Source organism: Manduca sexta, chromosome 20, assembly GCF_014839805.1.
Source record: "Manduca sexta isolate Smith_Timp_Sample1 chromosome 20, JHU_Msex_v1.0, whole genome shotgun sequence".
NCBI lineage: Eukaryota > Metazoa > Arthropoda > Insecta > Lepidoptera > Sphingidae > Manduca > Manduca sexta.
In genome coordinates, this window is record NC_051134.1 from 13,278,695 (window position 1) to 13,305,789 (window position 27,095).

General features: G+C 39.8%; 2 protein-coding genes across 3 annotated transcripts in view; one reads left to right on the forward strand and one right to left on the reverse strand.

The window, feature by feature from the left end:
• The window catches only part of LOC115456418, a 344,631-nt gene that overhangs the window by 84,275 nt on the left and 233,261 nt on the right, over positions 1-27,095 (forward strand). The window lies entirely within an intron of this gene.
• LOC119189957 overlaps positions 9,856-27,095 on the reverse strand; it is a 28,655-nt gene continuing 11,415 nt past the window's right edge. Inside the window, exons 8-16 of the mRNA XM_037440797.1 lie at positions 24,750-25,005; positions 23,856-23,980; positions 22,396-22,566; positions 20,046-20,252; positions 16,134-16,354; positions 12,926-15,863; positions 12,478-12,852; positions 11,922-12,407; positions 9,856-9,975 (exon numbers count right to left, since the gene is read on the reverse strand). Coding sequence (XP_037296694.1) covers positions 9,856-9,975; positions 11,922-12,407; positions 12,478-12,852; positions 12,926-15,863; positions 16,134-16,354; positions 20,046-20,252; positions 22,396-22,566; positions 23,856-23,980; positions 24,750-25,005 — 4,899 coding nt within the window. The remainder of the gene's footprint in view (positions 9,976-11,921; positions 12,408-12,477; positions 12,853-12,925; positions 15,864-16,133; positions 16,355-20,045; positions 20,253-22,395; positions 22,567-23,855; positions 23,981-24,749; positions 25,006-27,095) is intronic.

Sequence of the window (27,095 nt, forward strand, 5' to 3'; positions counted from 1 at the left end):
TAAATCATTTATATATAAAGACCATGTCTGACCCATCGCCTGTCAGCAGCTATAGGCTTTCAGGTTATGTTTGAGTTAAACATTCAACTCTATTCAATCTTCATTCCAGATATTGTTGAAGGCACAAACAAACGCATCTTATTAATCATGACTAATATGTATTTTTACAATTGAATAAAGTTTAACTATATATATAATTATATATATAGATACTTATATACATAATCTCAGTTCTGCATCAGTGTGTTTTTGTATTGTACAAGCTTGTAAAGACAAAAAATAGTAAAGCATTACATACGGCACAGCGCCGCAGACGATTACCGCGTTAACCTTGTAGCTTGGGAGACAGTTTAACGAGGCGAGCCATTTGTCTTATCAATTTGCAATGGAAGTAACGGCATTGAAATTGTTGCACGAATTGATACCAGTAACTGACCTTTGATACAATTTTCAAAATAGTCCTTGATAAGCGTTCGAGAGCCTTATATTCTACCATAAAAATGTACTTAATATAGATATGCTTTGTTTCAGTGTTTAGTCTCTAAATCTTATCGTTGTCATTAAAAAAATATCTCAAGAAGCTCGTACGTAATAGAAACAGTGATATTACCCAAGATTACCATGTGATTTCGTAATCGCTAATGTGGCAAATATATTTTACTTTGAGTAAGGTACATACATCTGTTTGATAAACTTATCTTATCCGTAGGCATAAAACAGTTAAAAAAATGATAAGTCCTATAATAAATGTTCAGATGTTCAGATTAATTGCAATTTATACCGGATAAGTAATTTAAAAAAGTTTCTTTGACGTAATAAGCATGTTATGCTGCATCGAGATATCGGAGCTGTTCGCCAAAAATAGCGCGAGTATGGGCAACAACGCCTATATGTGTGTGTCTATTTATTTATTCATGTATTATATGCGGTTCTACTCTTCTACTGCGGCGTCACATGATCCATCGTTTGGAATTTATGCCCGATATGAAGATTTAGTTCACTTCATAGGAATCCATATGGGGAAACGTAGGTACCTTGATTGTACCCCTGCCTACCCATTTGAGAATCAAAAGTTGTTGTGCGGTTTTTTTTATTAGAGCGACTTTCCCGTCTCCATATCCACCACTACAACTCTTGCAAGCCAGGATCAGCAGTGGCATTTTATGACACCGAGCAGTGAAGCTCAGCGAGTCTCGGGGAAAGTTCATTTATCAATTTTTTATTAGTTTTATTGTGTATCTATAAACAAGAAACACAACAGAATACATTGAAATTATGTTGTAAACTAGAAACAGACATGATAAACGGGTCAACGGTGATGTAAGTTCTAATTTGTTGTCGCAGATAGTTTAGAGTGTGGCCTACAATTTAAATTTATCAAGAGCGTATTCTGATATGTTACACCCTTTGCCCCCGTCCACAGAGAGTGTATCCGATAAACATTGATGGGGTTCAGTTCAAGTCGTAGATTATGTGTGGACGCAGCATTAGAAGTAATGTAGTGGAGGAAGTAATTTTCGCGTAATTAAACCCATTAATTATAATAAATTACACGATTTATATACATTTCTAATTTACACGATATAGAATGAATCGGTGAACACGTGATAAAGCACTGTAAATCATGAAACTTTCACCCTTCTCACGTTATAATCGACCGCGATTTCCTCCTGTACTTAATTTTCATAGTTTTTCTCTATATAATATTCGTTTTTAATAGAGGTACGCGTTTCGGTTTGGTCTACAAACACTCGCTAAAACGAGCTCTTTCTATTCAACTTTTGATCACTTTAATTAGTTTAATTAGATGGCGGTTAGGTGTGAACATTCGACTTGACTATTAATGTGTGTTCGTTTATACGTTATATTTAAAACTATAAATAATAAATGAACCTCTATTTCCCTTGGTCATCGCATCACGCGTGAAAGGATGGAACAATTTGGGTAATTCTTTGTTTTTGTTAATTATTGTAAGGAGAAGGATCTTTTTAAAAATTAAGAAAGTTGAGCGAAACATTAGAAAATTTAAGATAACTTTACAACGATTTTAGCTTCGGTCGTTTGACAGTTTCCGCGTTTGATGAATGTAAATTTAGCAGATTCTTTTTTTTACTTCTGGATAAATAATTAGTTATAATCTTCTCTATGTGTGTATATCACTGAAGGCCTCCAAAACAGTTGGACCGATTTCAAAGTTTTTTTTTTTTTTAAGTTTTATCGGGTGGGTCTTTGGATGGCCTTTTTAAGGCAGAACAACGATTGTCCAGACCGCTAGTTACTTATAATATAACTAACAGAATGTTGCGAAGCAGGACGGATAAAATTGTTCAATTTAGATTTAAAGCCCTAATATTTGAACCAACAGGTGGACCTTTTGGTAATAAATCAAAACCACCGCTTAAAAACATAAATAGACTGAGAAATTTTTGGACGAAAACTTAAATGAAGAAGAGTAGGAATTAGAAGGAGAAAATTATGGATAAATAAGAAAACCTGCAATGCCACAGGAATACAATAGAAATTAGGAATATTAAAATATTTTAATAAGCGAGCGCTTGCTAGACATTGGAACAATAGCGAAGGTCAGTGACAGCGAACGTTTTATAACATGTCACCCACACAAAACGTGTGTGAATTAACTGTCCGAAACGTTATTAAGATTTTTTTTTTGTGGTCAGCATAATCCAAACATCATAATCATAATCAAAACAAATACCTGAACCGTGTGCATATTTCGTTGGTTTACTTCTATTACTACTGGACATAATAAGACTTAACATCTCATGTCGTAGGATGACGAGCGTAATGGAATACTAAACAATACTTTGTAATTCAAGGTGTTGGATGATATTTGTACTGTTTATGGGCGGTCGTATCGCTTAATTCAGGCGAACGGCAAACTCGTCTAGTCATGCAAGGCAATAAAACAAAAAAAAATATGTCCTCCCCGTGTGGATGGTAGGAAAACAAATGCAATATACCCCAGTGGGAGTTAATTCTTTACCACAAATTATCCTATTGTTCTAGGGAACACAAAGGGGCTATTTAATATGCAAGATTATAAAATAAGTGGTGCTTAATCGAAATGAGATTGTTAACCTCAATCGCTAGAAACAACTTTTACTACATAAGTAATTCTCTGAACTGGTGAAAAATTTTAACTTTTACAGTAACATAACATTGCCGGGAGTCCAAACTATCTAGATCTCAACCTTGATCCCAGGTTCTACACAGTCAGATTTCCACAGCTACGTAATAACCTAAAGCACTGTATTATCAGTCTTGAGGAAAATATATTTTACCTTGGGTAAGGGTGCAAAAGAAATTATCTTATCCAATAGGCATACATTGAAAATTGATAACGTTCAGTGATATCTTGTTTAATCCACTTGCAGTTTTTATTAACTCTTATGGCCTTGGTTGTGATAGATAATACAATAAATTCCAATTTGCTAACTCAAGATAAGATGTTATATTAAGGGGAAGTCCCCTGAAGTCAGACAGCACCCGGCATCGGACACTCGTACTTTCTTGGCACACCATATAGCACGTGTAATTAAAAGTCGTTTTAGATAGAAACCAGAGTGATACAGGATCACGGGATGTGGTTTTGTCTGTGACGCGATAGGATCAATTGGGACGAGCGAATTAGAGTACACCGGTACTCCAACCAAAAAATACTATCGTTCGGTGTAGTCAATATATTAGAGTATTTCTGCTAAGTTGTTGTATTTAATTCTTTACAATAAATTATAAAAGACGTGTTTCGTTAAAACCATACCATATATATATTTGCTATAGAAAACCTAAATGGATATTCCCTATTACTTGGTTCCGGACACAAAATGGTCACTTAACGTCAGGCAATGATTAAAATGTTTTCCCTTATCTATTTAAACTTAATCAGAAAATTATCCATGACATAGACTTATAAGTTGATTTAGACATTTAAAATAATAAAAATAACTTTTTGAAAGAAAATAAAAATGGCCCTTTTTTGATACAAGAACATAAGAGAAGGGAAAAGAAACTTAAGGTATGAAACTCAAAGGAATTTGGAGTGAAACTAAAGAGAAGGTAATATTGACTAAAATACTAAATATCTGCAAAACTATTTGCAGTTTGATTAAAGAGTCATGGTGAAGATTGGATTTATAGCTCCAGCTGTCAAGAAGGAGCTCACAAAACATATGTAAACATTCCTGAATGTTTAGGTGCCGCATATAATTATGATTGTACACAATGCTTTGAAGATGTCCGGTGTTGAGAGGCTTATTTCGTGATACCTTTTTTTATTATCTAAGTATGTTATAGGTTTTTAAACATACTAAATGCAGAACTGGCATTTATCTTAACCTAACAAAGATTAAGAAATTTATATAAAATCATATTTCCCGAAGGTGTCCATCGCTTGGGAATTTTCCCCCACTTACATAGTGATTTTATACGGAACTAGATTCTGTATGATTGCGATTTTGCCATCAAAATTTAATTTACAACTTAAAATGCTGAGGGCCTGTTCCACTTGTGAATTAATACTATTCGTCGCATAAATGTATAAGCCAACCAAATACAAAAGTCACACTCTAATATGATTCTCTGGTAGCCTAATATTGGCCATGGCGGCCAATCTCAACAGATATCAGCCAGGTATGGAGGAGTTATGATAATGCACAAGTGTGCGCGCAATACACAGGTGCACTTTCTGTTCCTTCACTATCATAGTCCATTGAGAAGTGGCTCAAAACCAACGGATTTACGTGCTTTCTGAGACACGGGAGTCTCACACAGCCAACTTTCTGAATTCCGATCTGCGACTGAGTATTTTTTAAGATGGAAAAACTGTGTTATAATTATTTTTGGCCCGACCTGGAATTTAAACCCAGGATCTAAGCGCGGTAGTCGTACCCGTTAATTGTAATAAAATGAGTCTACATTAGTTGTTTACGAAAACGGTCATATTAAATTTACTCAAAACTTCCGAAACATCTCCCTTAGGGAGATCTGATTAATCTTTCAATTATTGTAAATGCAAAAGATTTTTGAGAATATTAAAATGATGTTAAATGTAAACGCGATAGCCGCGAAACGGATCCGGCACACAGATAGACTATAATATCATTTTGGCTTTACTTAACAACTATACTACTTTTATCCCGAAAGCGTACCCAGTAGGACTTTAACATTGGGAAAGATCATTCCCGCGAGCGAAGCCGCAAGCAACGCTAATACTTTAACCATCCATATTTACACAATTCTACGTAGAATAAACAGCAATTTCCTCGGTCTCTTAGTCATTTTATTATGCTTATTTAAATAAGTGTATCGTTAATCCAGCCTAAATCTGTAATTCCTAATTTTAAAATGTGTATAGCAATAATTCAACCAAATACAAAAAGTGTTTATTTTTAAATTTTAAAGAAAAACGCTTGAAAAATATTTTTATCACATTACTTGAATACTTATAAATTTTCCATAATAAATTATGTTGTAATATTTTATATCTACACTAAATTATTGTTACTTATAAAATATTTTGTTCGTTTTGTGATTAGTTATCAGTTATCACTGTTTTCTGGGAGCCGGATTTTTAGTACTTAGATAGGTATGCGTATGCCTAATGCCTCTGGCAGAGTCCGTCTGGGCAGGGGAAAATAAAATTTAAAACACTAATACTGATATTGACCCAGTAGTTATTGATGATTTTATTTTATACAGATACATCAAAGGGACTTCATTGCACTTGATAGCAGGTAAGTGTGGTGGTGTCCAGATAGTGTATCAATCGAAAATAGACAGTCGGCAGTCGACATCAGTCTTCAAAGTACTTTGTGGTCGATGCATCAAGTATGGCATGGACTTTTTAACCGGATATACATAAGGTGATCCTGGAATGCGTCGTACTTACGTAGGGAACTGTGATCCGTTTCGAATCTCAATCAGACTACCTTTATTTAATGTTTTAGAAATTCGTACAAACTTCTAATAATCCCGTTATGGGCTTTACAGGCACTCATTAACTCATTCCGTTAACCCAATGACATAATTACTGTTGGTAGAAGGAAATGAACAGTTGTGTATTCGTTATACCCATCGGTAATACCCTATTTCTCGATACCTAACCCCGAACATTAATACACCAAAACTACAAAACCAAAGCTATTGTTCGTAAAAGATTAAAAAACATATTAAAATTTGTTTAAAAACATATTGAATTTTATGTGTGGTTATACAAAACCAGACGATTTGATGATCAAAGAAGTTATAAAAAAATGTTCATTACAGATTGATTTTTACTGAATACAGTGAAAATTTGCTAAAAAATTCCACACTTCGACGGGTGCAAAGTGAAAAAAGTTAACTACAATTTTGAGTTTTTTTTATTATTGCAGTAACTAATTAAAAATATCATGTTCTACAACATGGTAAAAACAAAAATCAAAATGTCGCGCATTTCTAGTACTTTTGTCAAGTGAAAGAAGATAAGTACTCATATTTTCGTTTACTATTTATTTATACGTTTGATTGTTTATTTTTTATAGATTGTGCTTTTAAACCTGACGAGTGTAATCGCTCCTGCGGAATAAATGTTTGGTTCATCAATTATATAATAATAAGTATCTCTAAATTTAGATAACTGAATGTTATTTGTTTTTAATGCAGAAGCCAAATGGAAATTCAAGGACGGCGATAAATATGCAGCAATACAGAACATTCGATTAGAATGTCGTTATTGAGTTGAGAACGGAACATAAATAAAGTAGTATTGAAAACGAATACACTTGCAGAACTGACAGGAGATGGTGCAAAAAAGTTTTCGAGCGGCGACCCCGTACCAACAAACGCAGCGTTGGATATCCACCTACAAGAGCACAGACGACTTGATAAAGGTAGGAACACTGCATGCGAGCCACTTTCGACAGGTCCGTCTGGAAATCTTTAGGAAAGGACCATGTTTAGCAGTGCCTTTCATATGGCTGATGATAGTGATGATGGTGAAATACAAATACAATATTTTGTATATGTTTAATTTAACTCATGACTTGGAATATTGTAAAGCCTGTCTATAAAAGATTTCGAAAATTTATTTCATTGACAATAATGTTGTATTAGCAGATCCAGTATCATTCAGTTGTAATTTGTAGAGCCACATTGCAGACATTTTCGTCAGCATGTACGGGCTGGTTGACCAGATCGGTACTTGTATTTAAGTGCGTACTTTACACGATATGAAGTGGAGTACCTATAATTACTTAAGTTCAATGATAAGCTTTTTAAGAACCGACTGGACAAATACATAGCTGTAAATGAAAAATTGTAGTAATAGCGAGATACGGGCATTATTAGTTGTCTCAACTGCCTGTCTGATTATATCTATACTATAATATAAAGCTGAAGAGTTTGTTTGTTTGTTTGAACGCGCTAATCTCAGGAACTACCGAGTCAAACTGAAAAATTCTTTTTGTGTTGGATAGCCCTTTGTTCCTGGAGTGCTATAGGCTATATATCATCACGCTATACCCAATAGGAGCGGAGCAGTAATGAAACATTTTGCAAAGACGAGGAAAATTTATTAGTTTTGAGAGCTTCCGTTGCGTGCGCCGCGTAAACGGTTAAAGTTATACAACAATGACGCGATTGTTCCTCTTAAAAAGTTGTACAAAAATATATTATAAAACAAAGTTGCATCTGTCTGCCTGAACGTGTTAAACTCAAAAACTATCCAACGTATTAAGATGAAATTTGGTATGGAGACAGTTTGAGACCCTGGGAAGAACATAGGCTCCCGGGAAAATATATAGCGTGACTTTTATAAAGGAAAACTTTAGCCCGAAAAACTTTATAACACGGGCGGAGCCGCGGGCAAAAGTTAGTAGAATAATAATAAGGCTAATATCCATTATTTTCTCTACTGCGCCTTCAGCATTGACAAACCTTTTTCCTCCGTAACGTCGGCAACGCACCTATATCCATTCTGGCTGTACACACTCATTTCCTGTACATACCTTCTTCTTAATTTTTTTTCGGATTATATTATCATTAAAATGACTATGATTCTTCAGATTATAATCAATGTAAATTGTAATCGTATGCAAAAATGAGAAGTCGGTGGAAAATATGCCCATGTGAAGCATGCGTGTCCAGTTATATACCGGTCACGGTGATGTGTATTGCCCGTGGACGTTATTTAGCAAATTCATAAATATATATTGACCCGTTCTATAACAAAGGTTGTTGACCAGGTAAGATATGAATGATACAATATTAGAAAATTATGCAAATACAACGAAGAAATAAACAACAAGTAAAATATACGTTTCGGATTTTACAAAAATAAGAGTTAGACTTTATTTATTTTTAGACAAGTGGAATATTTTTTTTAATATAGCTGCTGTTTCTTTTGCAGACGACAGTTATCTTAGAATAATAATATATCGGGGCCCTTACGTCACGTTTTGCCTCTCGAAACAAATTCGAACAAACATTAGTTTGTACAGTAAGTACTAATAAATTAGACAATCTTCTAGAGGGGTGAGGATGGGGAGGCTGTATGAAGTCGGTGCCACCCATCCGATCTTGCGACTTCTACGTACGTGCGGGAGGTATTCCGCTCGTCTTTTTACATATGTAGTATGTACTTACCGACTCGGCAGTAACCCCACTATACTTCCCTGATTGTAAATGAAGTGAAATCTCAACATCTGTAGTTCAGATACTAATGTTATTGAAAAAATTGTTCGGTGTGTAGAAACAGCTAATCTGATTTTGAGATTTTCATTACTAATGGAAATTACAAGTAAAGTGATACAAGCTTCTCAAGATCCTTACCCGGGTAAACTACCTTGAGCATTCTTTCCATATCTTTACGCCGCACGATTGAAAGACGGAATCGAATATAAAGATTTAGGAATTATTTTTTATAAAAAAAAAATATTTTAGATCTCTTAGAAAAATTTAAACTACCAAAATAGTCCTTATCAAGATATTATCTAATAGCGTTAGTTACAAATTACAAATTAATTGGAACCTGGGGCCTCCCCCCATGAAGGGCTATGTTTTTTTTTAATTAATATGTAACTTGAGAGGCCTGACAATTTTTTGACCTACCTTAGAACCACGAAGTCACCTGTTTAGATTTTTAATTTAAAGTAGAAAATTTAAGTCATAATTCATAGATTAAAAGTTTTTCACTTTACACCAACATTTTCATTAAAGTTACGAAGCTGATTGTTTTTAACAAAAAAGTACAACAGAATGAAAATTTAGTTGCAACAAAAAATCTGGAAGAGTCTTCTACTTTTAAAAAAGAAACATTTAATTGTTCAAATTGAAAATTTTCAGAAATACAGTAAGATATTCATAACTCGAAATCTATGAAAAATCGCGAAACATACATGGGGGTGATTCACATACCCCAAGGGGTGCTCGATCTCAGGATCTCCGAGGCTCTGCCTTACACTATTTTTTGGGACAATCTGTATGAATATAAATACGCCACGTAAATTATAAAATAAAATAATTTATAATAAACGTGGTTGAGCCGCTCGGTGTCTCCTCAACGTAAGTCATAGTCGAGGGTAACCTCTGCGTACAATTACTCATCCGACCTTTTTAGCTTAGTTAGTAGATGCCGCCTCTTTCGACATAATACTGGCCGTTATGCTCAGATTGTTTGAAACGTAATATGAGATTGACTCTGCGTAAGAACAAGCTTCTAAAATAGCTACGAGCTCGGGTGACATAATAGAAATATCCGAATGAATTTTAAAACGTACCCTAGAATTTGTTTGTGGGTCAAAGAAAGACGCACCAATATTCGCCTGAAATTTAGATCCATCTAAATTTCATTTGCTCTTAATTTTCACCTCTACCTCGCCGATCCTCACACCTCATCCTGCCGCATCGCCCGTGGACGGCAACCGGAGTATCGCCTGGCATCTCGGATCTTCTCTGCGGTGTGTGCCACGTGACTAGCTGCAAGATCGATGAGTAATTTTGCGCAGTATTATCTAGTAGCCCTTGCTCTCCTGCCTTGAGGGGATATCGTATGTTGTGCTTGTTCGACTTTGCTTTTCCTTGGCCCTCATCACGCTTTTTAATTTTTCTTGTTGGTTGGGCTATTTACATGTCCAACCAAAACGTGTGACCGTAGATACTAATAATATATGCTTATTATATGAAAATATAAAAGGCATACAGTACAGCTCCTCTTTTTTTTCTTTACTACCCTTAGCGTAATAAATATGGCTCCTTTTTAACCAAAAAGGAACCAAAAATGAGTACCAAACTTGGTTAAGTTTGGTAGTCTTTTATGAATATTCTGAGTTTTGTGATATAGTACTGTTAGACCAACAGATATTAGTTATCACCATCAGATATGTTAAACACATTATTCTTGGAGCATTGACGCAGGTTTAGTTTCAGTCCAGATAAAATATAATTTAAATAATTTAAAAATAATGTCTTTTTATGTCAATATAAGGTCAGTCGGGGCAAGTGCGCCGACGGGGTAAGTGCACCTACCCTAAATAAATCGAAAACTATTGATGTTATACAATTACCGCAATCTTATATAGATGCTACTAACTGAAATAAAGTTCCACTAAAAAACATAAATGGCTATGTTCATTTTAATACGATTTATTCGCCATTTTATTTTAAGTGTCATTTAGACCTGTAAACAGAGATGACCCCGTGAAAGATAACATCAAATATTTCAAGATATTTAACATATTTCTGTAAACCAGTAAGGTGAATACATAGTTTAAACCTTTTATTTTAACTTCCTGTCTGAAGTTTATTTATATATACTAAAATAAAGGATTTTTAGCAATGCGAAAAAATGTACTTAAAAATTGTCGAGTAGGGCAAGTGCGCCACAGTTAATAGTCGTATGGCGCACTTGCCCCTGATCCATATATAACCAACCTTTTTTGAGAATAAGTTTTACTAATATGAATTATTATTATAAAAATGTTATACTTAACAGCAGAATTTTTGTACTCAAGGTATTTTGTTTCGAGCCGACTTAAATAAAAGGGCGTATTAATTAATTCGTTTTTTACAAAAAGAAAAACTGAAATACCTTGGTCTAGAGCAACTTTACGTGAATAGGTTCCAACTGTTCGATCAGGCACGTTATCTGGATATAATGCAGCTAAAACATATCAAATGTCATAAGGCCAAATTCTAAGTAATTGAGTTATAACGCATTCGAAATTGTTAATTTCTACATTTTTGTATGTTATTTTAGTTTTTAGAAATAAAATGGATTTTATATTAGGGCTACCATTTTTTATTTCAACATATCCGCACACAAAACTCTAATATAGCAAAAATCTTATATAGCAAAAAAAAATCTAAAATGTTTTGAAGCCCTGATTTACATATATATGGCGCACTTACCCCGAATTTCATTTGACAGCCATAGTTTGGTATAATATTGAGTGATTAAAAATTATCCAAGAGCATTGCGAGTAAAACTTATTTCTCTATGGACTAAAATGAGTGTTTTCTTTATAATGTTTCATATTGGCGTTTTTTTTTACACAGGCGCACTTACCCCATTTCCGGAGGCAAGTGCGCCTACCATTTTTTTTTACTTTGAGCAAAATATTATTAATTTATGGTCCAATTTCCTTGAATGGCTATAGGTTGTTATCACAAAATACCAAATATTCTTAAATTAATAAAATTATATTCTTAAGTCAGCACAAAAAGAAATTATTTTGCATTGAATCCAGCTATGAAAATTTTATGGCGCACTTCCCCCGACTCACCTTAGTTTCCGATATTTTAATGTTGATAAAATTTTATGTGAATAATTTAAATAATGCACTTATCTGTAATTTAAAAGTATACAGGTAGTTGTTTCCACTAGTGAGTGTGTCGGGTGGTGCGTCCTCAGTGCGTGTACTCACGTGCGTGTTGAGCGCGACGGAGGCGCGGCCGGCGTGCTGCGCCTGGCGGTGGCGGTAGTTGTTTCCACTAGTGAGTGTGTCGGGTGGTGCGTCCTCAGTGCGTGTACTCACGTGCGTGTTGAGCGCGACGGAGGCGCGGACGGCGATCTGCGCCTGGCGGTGGCGGTAGTTGTTTCCACTAGTGAGTGTGTCGGGTGGTGCGTCCTCAGTGCGTGTACTCACGTGCGTGTTGAGCGCGACGGAGGCGCGGCCGGCGTGCTGCGCCTGGCGGTGGCGGTAGTTGTTTCCACTAGTGAGTGTGTCGGGTGGTGCGTCCTCAGTGCGTGTACTCACGTGCGTGTTGAGCGCGACGGAGGCGCGGCCGGCGTGCTGCGCCTGGCGGTGGCGGTAGTTGTTTCCACTAGTGAGTGTGTCGGGTGGTGCGTCCTCAGTGCGTGTACTCACGTGCGTGTTGAGCGCGACGGAGGCGCGGCCGGCGTGCTGCGCCTGGCGGTGGCGGTAGTTGTTTCCACTAGTGAGTGTGTCGGGTGGTGCGTGCCTCAGTGCGTGTACTCACGTGCGTGTTGAGCGCGACGGAGGCGCGGCCGGCGTGCTGCGCCTGGCGGTGGCGGTAGTTGTTTCCACTAGTGAGTGTGTCGGGTGGTGCGTCCTCAGTGCGTGTACTCACGTGCGTGTTGAGCGCGACGGAGGCGCGGCCGGCGTGCTGCGCCTGGCGGTGGCGGTAGTTGTTTCCACTAGTGAGTGTGTCGGGTGGTGCGTCCTCAGTGCGTGTACTCACGTGCGTGTTGAGCGCGACGGAGGCGCGGCCGGCGTGCTGCGCCTGGCGGTGGCGGTAGTTGTTTCCACTAGTGAGTGTGTCGGGTGGTGCGTCCTCAGTGCGTGTACTCACGTGCGTGTTGAGCGCGACGGAGGCGCGGCCGGCGTGCTGCGCCTGGCGGTGGCGGTAGTTGTTTCCACTAGTGAGTGTGTCGGGTGGTGCGTCCTCAGTGCGTGTACTCACGTGCGTGTTGAGCGCGACGGAGGCGCGGCCGGCGTGCTGCCTGGCGGTGGCGGTAGTTGTTTCCACTAGTGAGTGTGTCGGGTGGTGCGTCCTCAGTGCGTGTACTCACGTGCGTGTTGAGCGCGACGGAGGCGCGGCCGGCGTGCTGCGCCTGGCGGTGGCGGTAGTTGTTTCCACTAGTGAGTGTGTCGGGTGGTGCGTCCTCAGTGCGTGTACTCACGTGCGTGTTGAGCGCGACGGAGGCGCGGCCGGCGTGCTGCGCCTGGCGGTGGCGGTAGTTGTTTCCACTAGTGAGTGTGTCGGGTGGTGCGTCCTCAGTGCGTGTACTCACGTGCGTGTTGAGCGCGACGGAGGCGCGGCCGGCGTGTTGCGCCTGGCGGTGGCGGTAGTTGTTTCCACTAGTGAGTGTGTCGGGTGGTGCGTCCTCAGTGCGTGTACTCACGTGCGTGTTGAGCGCGACGGAGGCGCGGCCGGCGTGCTGCGCCTGGCGGTGGCGGTAGTTGTTTCCACTAGTGAGTGTGTCGGGTGGTGCGTCCTCAGTGCGTGTACTCACGTGCGTGTTGAGCGCGACGGAGGCGCGGCCGGCGTGCTGCGCCTGGCGGTGGCGGTAGTTGTTTCCACTAGTGAGTGTGTCGGGTGGTGCGTCCTCAGTGCGTGTACTCACGTGCGTGTTGAGCGCGACGGAGGCGCGGCCGGCGTGCTGCGCCTGGCGGTGGCGGTAGTTGTTTCCACTAGTGAGTGTGTCGGGTGGTGCGTCCTCAGTGCGTGTACTCACGTGCGTGTTGAGCGCGACGGAGGCGCGGCCGGCGTGCTGCGCCTGGCGGTGGCGGTAGTTGTTTCCACTAGTGAGTGTGTCGGGTGGTGCGTCCTCAGTGCGTGTACTCACGTGCGTGTTGAGCGCGACGGAGGCGCGGCCGGCGTGCTGCGCCTGGCGGTGGCGGTAGTTGTTTCCACTAGTGAGTGTGTCGGGTGGTGCGTCCTCAGTGCGTGTACTCACGTGCGTGTTGAGCGCGACGGAGGCGCGGCCGGCGTGCTGCGCCTGGCGGTGGCGGTAGTTGTTTCCACTAGTGAGTGTGTCGGGTGGTGCGTCCTCAGTGCGTGTACTCACGTGCGTGTTGAGCGCGACGGAGGCGCGGCCGGCGTGCTGCGCCTGGCGGTGGCGGTAGTTGTTTCCACTAGTGAGTGTGTCGGGTGGTGCGTCCTCAGTGCGTGTACTCACGTGCGTGTTGAGCGCGACGGAGGCGCGGCCGGCGTGCTGCGCCTGGCGGTGGCGGTAGTTGTTTCCACTAGTGAGTGTGTCGGGTGGTGCGTCCTCAGTGCGTGTACTCACGTGCGTGTTGAGCGCGACGGAGGCGCGGCCGGCGTGCTGCGCCTGGCGGTGGCGGTAGTTGTTTCCACTAGTGAGTGTGTCGGGTGGTGCGTCCTCAGTGCGTGTACTCACGTGCGTGTTGAGCGCGACGGAGGCGCGGCCGGCGTGCTGCGCCTGGCGGTGGCGGTAGTTGTTTCCACTAGTGAGTGTGTCGGGTGGTGCGTCCTCAGTGCGTGTACTCACGTGCGTGTTGAGCGCGACGGAGGCGCGGCCGGCGTGCTGCGCCTGGCGGTGGCGGTAGTTGTTTCCACTAGTGAGTGTGTCGGGTGGTGCGTCCTCAGTGCGTGTACTCACGTGCGTGTTGAGCGCGACGGAGGCGCGGCCGGCGTGCTGCGCCTGGCGGTGGCGGTAGTTGTTTCCACTAGTGAGTGTGTCGGGTGGTGCGTCCTCAGTGCGTGTACTCACGTGCGTGTTGAGCGCGACGGAGGCGCGGCCGGCGTGCTGCGCCTGGCGGTGGCGGTAGTTGTTTCCACTAGTGAGTGTGTCGGGTGGTGCGTCCTCAGTGCGTGTACTCACGTGCGTGTTGAGCGCGACGGAGGCGCGGCCGGCGTGCTGCGCCTGGCGGTGGCGGTAGTTGTTTCCACTAGTGAGTGTGTCGGGTGGTGCGTCCTCAGTGCGTGTACTCACGTGCGTGTTGAGCGCGACGGAGGCGCGGCCGGCGTGCTGCGCCTGGCGGTGGCGGTAGTTGTTTCCACTAGTGAGTGTGTCGGGTGGTGCGTCCTCAGTGCGTGTACTCACGTGCGTGTTGAGCGCGACGGAGGCGCGGCCGGCGTGCTGCGCCTGGCGGTGGCGGTAGTTGTTTCCACTAGTGAGTGTGTCGGGTGGTGCGTCCTCAGTGCGTGTACTCACGTGCGTGTTGAGCGCGACGGAGGCGCGGCCGGCGTGCTGCGCCTGGCGGTGGCGGTAGTTGTTTCCACTAGTGAGTGTGTCGGGTGGTGCGTCCTCAGTGCGTGTACTCACGTGCGTGTTGAGCGCGACGGAGGCGCGGCCGGCGTGCTGCGCCTGGCGGTGGCGGTAGTTGTTTCCACTAGTGAGTGTGTCGGGTGGTGCGTCCTCAGTGCGTGTACTCACGTGCGTGTTGAGCGCGACGGAGGCGCGGCCGGCGTGCTGCGCCTGGCGGTGGCGGTAGTTGTTTCCACTAGTGAGTGTGTCGGGTGGTGCGTCCTCAGTGCGTGTACTCACGTGCGTGTTGAGCGCGACGGAGGCGCGGCCGGCGTGCTGCGCCTGGCGGTGGCGGTAGTTGTTTCCACTAGTGAGTGTGTCGGGTGGTGCGTCCTCAGTGCGTGTACTCACGTGCGTGTTGAGCGCGACGGAGGCGCGGCCGGCGTGCTGCGCCTGGCGGTGGCGGTAGTTGTTTCCACTAGTGAGTGTGTCGGGTGGTGCGTCCTCAGTGCGTGTACTCACGTGCGTGTTGAGCGCGACGGAGGCGCGGCCGGCGTGCTGCGCCTGGCGGTGGCGGTAGTTGAGCGCGTCGCACTGCGCCTCCCCGCGGCGCGCGTCGACGAGCGCGGCGTGCGTGGAGTCGCAGCCAAGCGCCGCCGCCAGCAGGCGGTGCACCATCACGTCCGCGTACCTGCAACCAAACACATGCTTATTATTCAAACCCATTAAGGACCGATCGTTCAAATCAAAAACCATTCAAAATAACCCATTTGTGAACATGTCAAACAAGGTTACAGATGACTTAACTTACTTCATCCATTTACGAACGAATCGAAAAGTGATTGAAAAAGAATTATCGATTACAACAATGAGAAGGTGAAAGCGTACAATCACGAACAAAAAATAACACCACTGCTCAGTCGCAGACCCTGTAACAGCTTTGATAAACATTTTTACTAACCTACGTATAGGCGAAGTGAAATGCGTGTATATAGGACACGCGAGCCCGTAGTGGTAATACTCGTCTTGTGAGACGGAGCCGCTGACGAAGTACACCGCTTGCTGCATGCACCGCGTCGCCATTATGCGCAGCAACGTGTTGAAGTACGGACGGCCCGGAATTACGGCTTCGTCCAGGGATTTGGAGAATGCTTTGTTCGTTGACACGTCTATCTCGAAGCCCTGCGAATTGTTGAATTTGGTGGAATTATTTTTTTTATTCCTGAGGGCACTATGCTTTATAATAATGTGGAGGAGACATCATATTTTCCCCTCATATGAGAAAAGGACTACCGATAGTAATAGCAAACACTATCTAGACGAACTGTGCTTTACAATAATGTGGAGGAGACATGATATTTTCCCTTCATATGAGAAAAGGACTATTGATAGTAATAGCAAACACAATATAGTTGAAATATATAAGTGATCTTAAGTGTTATTCAGAAATAATAATAATTATTCTTATATATTGTTTTGACTATCATAAGTGCAACTTTGTTCACCTACGTGATAAAAAAATAAACCTCATTAAAAACTAAAATATAATATTGACGAGGAGATAATATATATTATATTCTTAGAATACATACTTAGAACATGAAATCATTGAGTACATAACAATTATATTATGTATGTATTATAAACCATCCAGGTTGCCTCGCTGGCGTTTTGTATTTATTGTACGCAGTACGTCACTGCTGATAGGTACCAGATTCCAATTCTGGATCGGGGATATTAGGTATTTTCTGTTTAGCATCAGTCCAGAGTCTGGAATTTATCCAGATATGGCTTGCCCGTATTGTGATACGGGGACGGAATACACTTGGCAAAAATGATGCCTTGGTTGCACCGCTGCCTACCTTCGGAGGCAAAGGTGTCAAATGAGATTAGTTTTGTTTAGATTTTTGTCACAAAAAATAGCTGTAAAACGACATAAGTGTTTCTTTTTAATTATAAAAGAACGGACAATTTATGACAAAAAATAAAGCCCGGAGTTTCTTTCTGCCTTTCTTCTTCGGGTAGTCATCGCTTAGGTAGTTAATGAAAGGCTGGTAGGTTATCTAGGTTAGGGCTGTTATTGTCCTCACCGGTGAGGATCGCGACGCGTTTCTCCCTTATTGCTTATTTAAAAATACATATATACATCATTTTATTTTTTCTTCCCTGCCAGCCCGAGCTGGCTTCTTTGTTTACTAAGTATATTAATTCATTTATTTTATTTTCAATATAAATTGTCTTTGTTTATATAAGCTAATTTAATTAAGTAATAATTAAATATTCTCATGTACCTTGACTTATCATAAGTGCAACTATGTTCGCCTACGTGATGAATAAAGCATTTTCATTTTTATTTTTTTTTTTTAGTTTCGAGCAGACAGTGAACAAGTTGTTAGGCTATTTTTCACTGTTATTTCCGATTCCCTATTTTTCGCTGGAAAACAGTGGCGAATGATGTAGTTTTCGAAAAGGGAACCCCGCACAACATATAGGTATTAATATGCATAAGCGCAGTCTGCAAATCGTTCTCATCATAATTAAATTCTTCAGAAACTCTACGTGAAGGAAATGCGGCAAGAGTCGAGTTATATGGACTCTTCGCCACTGCTGGAAAATCGCTTTAAGATATAATTGTACGGGAAAGCGACGATAGCCTAGTTGGGAGTGGAACAGACTGCCGAGACGAATGTCTGGAGGTTCAAAACCCAAGGCACTGACTTTTCTAAAACTATGTGTGCATTCTTTGTGAATTATCGCTGGCTTTAACGATGAAGGAAAACATCGTGAAGAAACCTGCATACCTGAGAAGTTCTCCATAATAATTTCGAAGGTATGTGAAGTCTCCCAAGACGCACTGGGCTAGCGTGGTGGACTAAGGCCTATTCCCTCTCAGTAGTAGAGGAGGCCCGTGCCCAGCAGTGGGACAATATATAATACAGGGCTGATATTATTATATACAATTGTACGAGAAGAATAAGAACAATTAACATACACATTTTTATCGTGAAATGAATAATTCGACCTTCAATGCGATTAAAATATTTAAATAAGGAAAGTAGATAAATATAATTATTGACACATATACCTTATATGCTCACCTATAGTGATAATAAAAGTAGGATACACGTGACGAGACAAACAAAAACAAACAATACTTCATGTAGGTAATTTAGTGCTTAAGTATTCTTTATAATGATTGTGTTCTGTGTTATGCCTTTGGTTAAATAAAAAAAAAAAAAAAAAAAAACAAATATCCGGAAGCTAGTCGGTTGCAACACTTTGCGACTTAGAAAACTAACTGGATTGTGTAAGCGATTTAAAATAAACGCTTGGCATCTGTGATTGAATAATTATATATTTATATATATTTTTACTTTTATAGGGGATATATATTGACGTGCACAAGCACAAGCACACCGCCTACGCCACCGCAAGGAGCGAGCGGGACGTGTGCGGGGCCGCGGGGTGGGGAAGGGTGTGCTTTTAACGGTCGGCTGTAGTAGTAGCTATCACGGAGAGACTGACACGTGCTGATTTTTTATTAATACAAAAGGTAACCAGCTTGACGAATATTAATATGTTTTTAGGATAAAACATAACATAATATGTTAAAATTCAGTGCAATGGATTGTGCTAATGATTCTCGACAAATTATATTGTATAGACCCTAGAGAAAAAAAACCTTTCCATAAAGCTGTTTTAATTTAATTTATAACAAAAAAACATAATTTGAAGTGCACACCTTATACAATATAATCTTATTCAAAATCTCCACAACTGATTACAAAAACAATAATAAATCACTTTCAAAATAAGCTGAAACCTTTATCGTCTGTTCTGACAGATGTCTGACATCGTCTATGTAGAACTACATAATCAAATCAGTTTCATCTTTAATCTTCTGAAGTACTTGCACTTAGCAACATCGATGAACGAATATTAATATTTCGTATCCCTAACTATTCCACCACCATCCCATCCCTAAATATTCTACTAATACTATAGATGTGGTGTAGAAGTTCGAGAATTCTAGGAAGTTATTAACCAATTTCGCTTTTTCCATTGATTATATTTCGATGTTTGGTTAAATATAAAATACGTATTATATAAAGTTAACATGGCTACTTTTATTGTTGACTAGTTGACCCGACAGACGTTGTCCCGTCTTAACTATGAATTTCCAGCGCGCATTTTGTCAAACGCCAATGGCACATAATATATTAACAAATAAATTGAAATCATAAAGCTTTATATATTGAACATTTCTGATAAAACTGTACAACATCCGACTGTATTGATTGACAATTGATTTTTTATGAACTTTGCACAACGGACGTAGCATCCGTAAAACAATTTTTATCTCATCTTATATTTTGTATCCTACCGGACAGTGACGAACGGACATAACCACATCGCTAAGCATGTTTCGACGACATGCTTACGAAAATATGAGTTAAAACTCTAAACGCAAAAATATATATTTTGTATATCTGCTATAAGAGGAATACACGAAGATTTTATAAGGCTTATACCACTGACCGACAAAAACCGAGTTGGAAAGAAAGCTTACATTCCGTACGGTGTGTGAGACTAAGTGTGAGTTAAGACTCCAACAACCTTCTCTCCTTCCCTATGTCTGTTTCCTTTCAAATAGACATACCCTTTACTTTAGAAGCGTCAGCGCGTCTATGAATTTATACGTATTGTAGACGTAGGTGTTATGGGCAGCAGAAATCATATTTATTGGCGTATAGGCAACCGATATCGGAAGGTTCATTTACAAACTTATGCTATAAAAACAAACTTTAGCCCACACTATAATAGAAACCTCAAGATATAATAACTTTGCTATAAGGACAAATAAATATCTTGCCTGTTGCCTAGCCGCTTTGAGGAAGGTGTCGAAGTTCGCAGGAGGGGGGGCAGGATGCCTCCTCAGGAGTGCACACTGCGGGAAGTCCTGCAGCAACTTCTCCGCCACGCTGATGTTGGCCAGCAACATGAACTCTTCCACCATCGAGTTCGTGTCCACCAGTTTCTTCGCCTGCACTTCTATGGGGTCATGCGTTTCGGAATCCACCTGTAATAAACATTAAAAAAAATATTTATAAAAATTCCAGGGCGGGCAAAAGTTATAATGTTTCTACTCATTATCAGCACGGAGTCTGGAATTTCTGCCCAATATTTTAATATACTCGCCCCTTTCATGGGACGGAACACACAGGCGAAAAGAGTTGCCCTGTTTGCACCTCTGCTATCCCTCGTAGCAAAAAATGACGTACCTATTTAATTGTGCAGCTATTAAAATAATGACGATTGTCTTGCACGTGTTTTATTCTAATTTAGCACAAAATATTCTAAAATTTTAGACTAGGGACATCCAAGTCGCAAATTTGCTGATAGGTCTAATGACAGATTATATTTGCTTTGGGTAGTAGGTCTAGTGTGCTAATACTATGCCGGTCAATACTGTTTCTAACAAAATTTGCCCAAAACTGATCTCCCAGAACAGGATGGCGTCGCACGTGGATAAAAAGGGTATATACAAAAGAAAGAAAAGAGGTTTATTGTCACATCTGGTGAATGCAATACATAATAATACAAATGCAGCGCTACACGCCTGCGATGTGACAATTAGGTGGCCTGCTCAGTGCATATATACTATATCATGACATAGTGCACAATATTATAAAACTTATGATTCATTGTTATCACAATACATTATTGTACAAATCATTCGTAACAAGCAAAAAATTACAAGAGTAATACGATAAGTCACGACGCTATCTCGTAAGTGATGACGCATTATCACAATTTTTGTACCAATGCAATGAATAATAACCGATAATTATCTGAGTTATTTATTGTCTAGAATTAACATAAGTAATTAGACACGATTCGCGACCTTGGTATTTCAATCGATATCAAATTAAAATTTGATATATATTACACATTACTTCGAAGGCATTTAAAATTGTTGAGTTTGTTATTCACAATTGTAAAGATTAGAAACAAAGGTAATACAGCGCTTTCGTGCATCCTATCTTAGAATTTTATACCATTATTTTTATAATATTCGTGTAGCCTTTATTGGAGATATTTAAATAGTAAACTAAAAAATAATGATTTAAATAACTTCACGCCTTTACCCTGTTTGGTAAGGCAGGAACATACTAGTGCACACAAAAATCGCCTAGATCATCTCGGTCCAATATACATCCCTACGATGTGAGAAAGGTCGATTTTGTCATCACCATACAAATAACAAATAATTCCACGCCACTGTAGTGTTCAAATCATAACTCAATATTTTTTGGTTTTCCATTAAGACGTCGAAAAGAAGATGACAGCAAGAGTACATTTGTTCTAATGACATAGTCGTGAAATAACGACCAAGCTCCTTAAATAAAGATTAAAAAAAAAAAAAAAAAAAAAACAATCAACGAGAGAATCCTAGATTACCAAATTTTTAGATTAGAATTAGAAAAACCCAAACTACTTATCGCCACAAAAAAAAAAAAATGTTTACTGTTGCCAATTGACAACAGTTGATAAACTATCATTTAGGCTATTAGAAAGAATCTGATAAAGTATAATTTACCGCCTGATTCGAGACAAAAAAATTAACAAAATATAAACTCAATGGATAGTTTTGAGTCCTATGAAATTTAAGAAGCGAATTTTTTTTAAATACGTTTACGTTAGATCTAAGAAAACAAAGCTTGAAATATTAAATTGAATTAAACCGCAATATTTCTATACAAATGCGACTTGCCGCAAGTCCTGCAAGTTTCGAAATTGCCAGAAGTCAATGCCGTGATTGTTTATACGGTAAAAACTTTTCGCGAAAGTCGACTTTTGCAAGTTTTCTCGCTAATCTAAGCGATTAGTTATAGGTTTATTTGTTTCAGTAATTAAACAGTTGACAGTAAAGAATTTACTTAGTGTTAGTTCTCGCAGTTGAAAGAAAAACGTAAAAATAATTAATATGCATGGATATTTCGGCCTTTAAAATTTCGTCGTATTAAATTTTAAAGGCCGAAATATCCATGCATTATTTTTACGTTTTTCTTTCAACTGCGAGAACTAATCACTAACTAGACGTGAATTTAAATTCTTTACTTGTCAATACTTGTTTAGTTACCCAGATTAAAGGTGAAACAAAATGTATGAAAATGGACCTTAAGCTATAACCTTAAGATTGATTTATGAATCACACTCACCTGGAACCTGATCTCAGGCGAGGCGAGGAGCAGGGCGCCCTGGTCGAGTCGCTTGCGCTTGAGTTGCTTGGCGAGTGCGCTGAGCGTGCGCAGGGACGTTGCCACCGCGTCCGCGCGGGACGAGTCGTCGATCGCGAGCTGCGCCTCCTCGTACGTCATCGCCGCAGCTGACTGGACACGTTAGCATATAACTATTTCTTTACTTTGTAGTTAGACATTGAAATAAAAAAAAGTAGTAGAGGAGGCCCGTGCTCAGCAGTGGGCAAGTATATAATACAGGGCTGATATTATTTTTTATATATTATTATTGAAATAAAACCAATCTTGATGATTTTACCATATTTTTTTTTATTTCTAGTCACGAGGATGTGAAGGTTTCTAATCCTTCGTGCAATCACTCCATGACCGCTTTATTAATACCTCGCTTTAATTTTTTTATATTAAAACTTAACATTTTTCTTTCTATAAAGGGCATATGGATAATTTCCAACATCTCTCTATCTACGTATTTAATTAATTTCTTCGTGGGTTTAAGAGATTAAACTGGTCGACTATATAGTTCAGGGTACTACAATGCGAGCCACTGTTGATCCCGTCATACAGAAGTTACAATACACGAGTATGAGGGCGGGATAGTTTAGACTATTGTTTATTTGAATATGAACAAAAGCTTAATTTCACATGTTCTTAAATTTCACAAGTTCATCCCTTTGGCTTATATTTTAAAAATATGTAGAGTAATGCAAGATAAAATACACATAGTACTATTAAAACAAATATTTAAAGCTTATTTAGAATCCTAATAATCCGATATCAATCTATGTCGATGACGTTAAAACGGTTTAAAACATCGATAATATAGATATAAGGAACAGCCTTGGACAGAATAGAAATTATCGCGTCCTTACATAATGATTTTCCGAAACCGGAATACAATCAGTTATGCTTACCGAGGTCAGTGCTAAACCGATAAGTTTTATCTAAACATCATTTGCGAGTGATAATGCCAAAAATGTTAAGACCGCATACGAAATATAAGTATTGAGTTTTATTTTGCAAATTGATCATAGGTTTATCGTTCATTTTTTTTTATTTTATTTCTTTGAATGACGAGACGAGCTTGCCGTTCGCCTGATGGTAAGCGATACGACCGCCCATAAACAGTAGAAACACTATCCAACGCTTTGAATTATAAAGTATTGTTCGGTATTCCACCGCACTCGCCATCCTGAGACATCAGATGTTAAGTCTCATTATGTCCAGTAGTTACACTGGCTACAATGTCCTTCAAACCGGAACACAACAATGATTACCCACAAATACCCGCAATCACAAAAAAAAACTTCAATGCGTATTATTTTTCATTTGAGTCATTTTTACTTTTTAGCACAAGCCATGCTATTTGGCTTTGTAATTATTTTCATGAATATCGAAGTACATAAAATAATAGTTAGGCTTACCTTTATGACGCTCTTGTGAAACCTCGTGGCCAAAATATTAGCATTTTCATCAATCTCCCACACGCAGGAGAAAGCAAGTCTCTCTTCACCGCCGCGCAACGAGCACAAGTTCGAACTCAACAGATCTAACGAACACACAAAAAAAAAAACATTTTACCGACTTAAAAAAAAGGAGGAAGTTCTCAATTCGACGTGTATTTTTTTAATGTTTGTTACTTAATGGCAATGGTCATTTATAAACCGATTTGTATTTTTTTTTATTTTACACAAAATTGTACAATAATTTACGAACAAATATATTTATCAATATTGAGTGGTGGACAGTTTGAAAATGGAAATGAAAAGAAATATACGAATCAAATAATAAATTGCATTTAGAAAAAAATAATAAAATGTAGTCATTACTTAACTTCTTTTTGTAACTATTCATTGTCAATCATTGCCAGACACGTGATCGAATACAACGCGAAAACAATTTATTTATCACTACAATATTTGTTGCTAACCGCACGTCAGCTATGTTTTATTTATATGGATTATATTAAAAAAAATGAATGATGCTATTCTGTATGGTTTTGCAGGTCAATTATGTAATTAGTAACATTGTATTGTAGTATCCATTAAAAACTTTACGAAATTTAAACTTAAAGTCCTAGATGATTCCATGTATCAGCCTAAAAACTAGAATTTTATTTGATAGGACTATAGGCGAAATGTGGGTGCACTCGTTGCGCCTCTGCCCACCCCTTCGGCAAAAACGCAACAATGTGCCTGAGAGAGTGTGTGCTCGTGTACATGTGTGGGTGTGTGCGTAAGTGCGTGTGTACGAGCGCTGGCGCACGTGTGTCTGTATGTGTAATAAATTGATATAAAAAAATGATGTTGATATTGTACCTGGAACCATATCGATCCTTCGATCCACCAGGTACACGGTGGTGGACCTGGCCGCGGCCTCCTTGTCGAGCGGCGTGTCGGGGCGCACGAAGTACGTGACGTCCGCGATGTGCACGCCCACCTCGAACCGCTTGAGCCCGTCGCGCGTCGCGCCCGCCAGCGCGCGCGCGTGCAGCGCGTCGTCGATGTCCGTGCAGCCGGGCGGGTCCACGGAACACACGACGATCGAACGGAGATCTACTCGTTTTTTTATTTCCTAGAATAAAACAGTGTATTAATTGCCCTGTAAAGGCGGACAGGACGTAATCATGGAACAAAGCTCAGCGAAATGAGAAGGCACTGCCTCTGCACACTTCGCACTTAACATAACACTTCAATGGTAAAAGCATTATGATAAAACAAGTAAGATATGTTCTTAAAAATCAAAAATATTTTTTACACCTAAATAAAGACATGCCATGGTACCGAAAAAATTATGTACTCTTAAACTTCCCAAAAAATAAAGAGAAAAAATTGTCATTACTTAATTTATTTTTAAACTATTCATTGTCAATCATTGCCAGACACATTATTGTATAGAACGCGAAAATTTTTTTGGCGCTTCAATTCTTATTGCCAACCGCATCACGGCTATATTTTTTATGGTCATATTTAAAAAAAAAATATGACAAACTATTGTATTGTCTTATTAGTTCTAAAGGTCAATAACATTATATTAGACGCGTTTTACCTGAAAATAAAACGCATATTAAACTACTTACCCTTATTAGAACCTTATATAATGAGATAGGCACTTCCGATTTCCGTTGTATTTTACCTCCTTCTCTTCCTTGTATTGCTGTCTCTTTCGCACCCCTCCTACCACCAGGCGTGGTGGGGGGCGCTGCGAACCTTATGGTTGCAGCGGCCATGATCATCATTGCGTCGAATTATACCAGGCAGAGATAAAAAGTAAGGTTCTAATAAGGGTAAGTAGTTTAATATGCGTTTTATTTTCAGGTAAAACGCGTCTATTAAACAACTTGACCGTTATTAGAACCTTATATAATGAGACCTGTTTGTTATCGCCTGGTGGAAGAGCCAATGTGATTAAAGAAATATGTATAGATTAACATAAAATAATATATAGAAATGGTAATAAAAAAGGGTGCGAAAAACAATATTTACCACTACATATTGAACATGTTTAATATAAAATATAATTAATTAGATGATTTACTACCTCACCCATTATACAGGATTAAACAAGGTAGTAACAGACGACTTATTACTATTTACAATAATCTCACGACGATAGAAATTTTGAAACGTATTAACAGATTTCCAATTCCCCCTGGCCAGAATTTCATCAAGAGGGACATTGTCAACAAAGTTTCTAGATGCAACGGCGGATCGCATGCTACCTGGGGATTCAGTTATTCCGGCCTCTCTTATGAGAGATTTGATCCACCCGGCAATCACAGTGCGAGATGCTGGTTTTGGCGAGCCCCGTAAAGTTGTAAATAAATTGGAAGAGTTACATTTGCTACGTCGTTCCATTAATATAGCCATAGTTTTCTTAATCCAAAAAACAGGGTCCAAATTTTGATTGTCGGAATTCACTAAAATTTCCAACCTGATTGTCTATATTCACGGCAGTCTGTTTTAGACCCGAAAAGGGGCCAAAAGATAATAGAATCATCCTTAATAATACAATGGGCATCACTTATATCTAACAATGTCAAATCGTGAATTCTACGACCTGAACATAATATTAACAATGTTGCTGTATGCCGAACAGTCTGAAAAATATTGTCACTGTTAATTAAATAATTGACCAAGTAATCAGCGAGTATATTTATGTCCCAGATAGGAGGCTTCGTTGCCTTAAGGTTTTTCAGAGATATAGATTTTAAAATATGTTTAACCAGAACATCTCGACCCAATTTACCTGATAAGTCAGTATTACATAATGTGGATACTACGGATTTATGAAAAAGGATAGTATTGTATGAAAATTTATAATGAAGGTGCAAATCTGCTAAGAATTGAGCTAATTGTGCTCCGCTGGGCCGTACCGAGTTTATCTGGTGACGGTTAGTCCACATTAACCAACGGTTCCAGGCAACCTTATATGATTTCCAAGAGGAAGGTCGCCAAGAAGATTTAAGTAACTATATTTGATTAGGATTCCATGAATTTATAGACTCAGACCACCCCACATTTCCACACTTCCAGAACCATGTCCTGTACTTTGGGAGGTGGTAACCCGCTCCTCGTGTCGACTAGGAACTGTTTCAGGTTCGAGTCTACTACTCGAGCAGTTTTGGATGCGAACAGGTCGATCACCGGAATTCCCATTTTTGT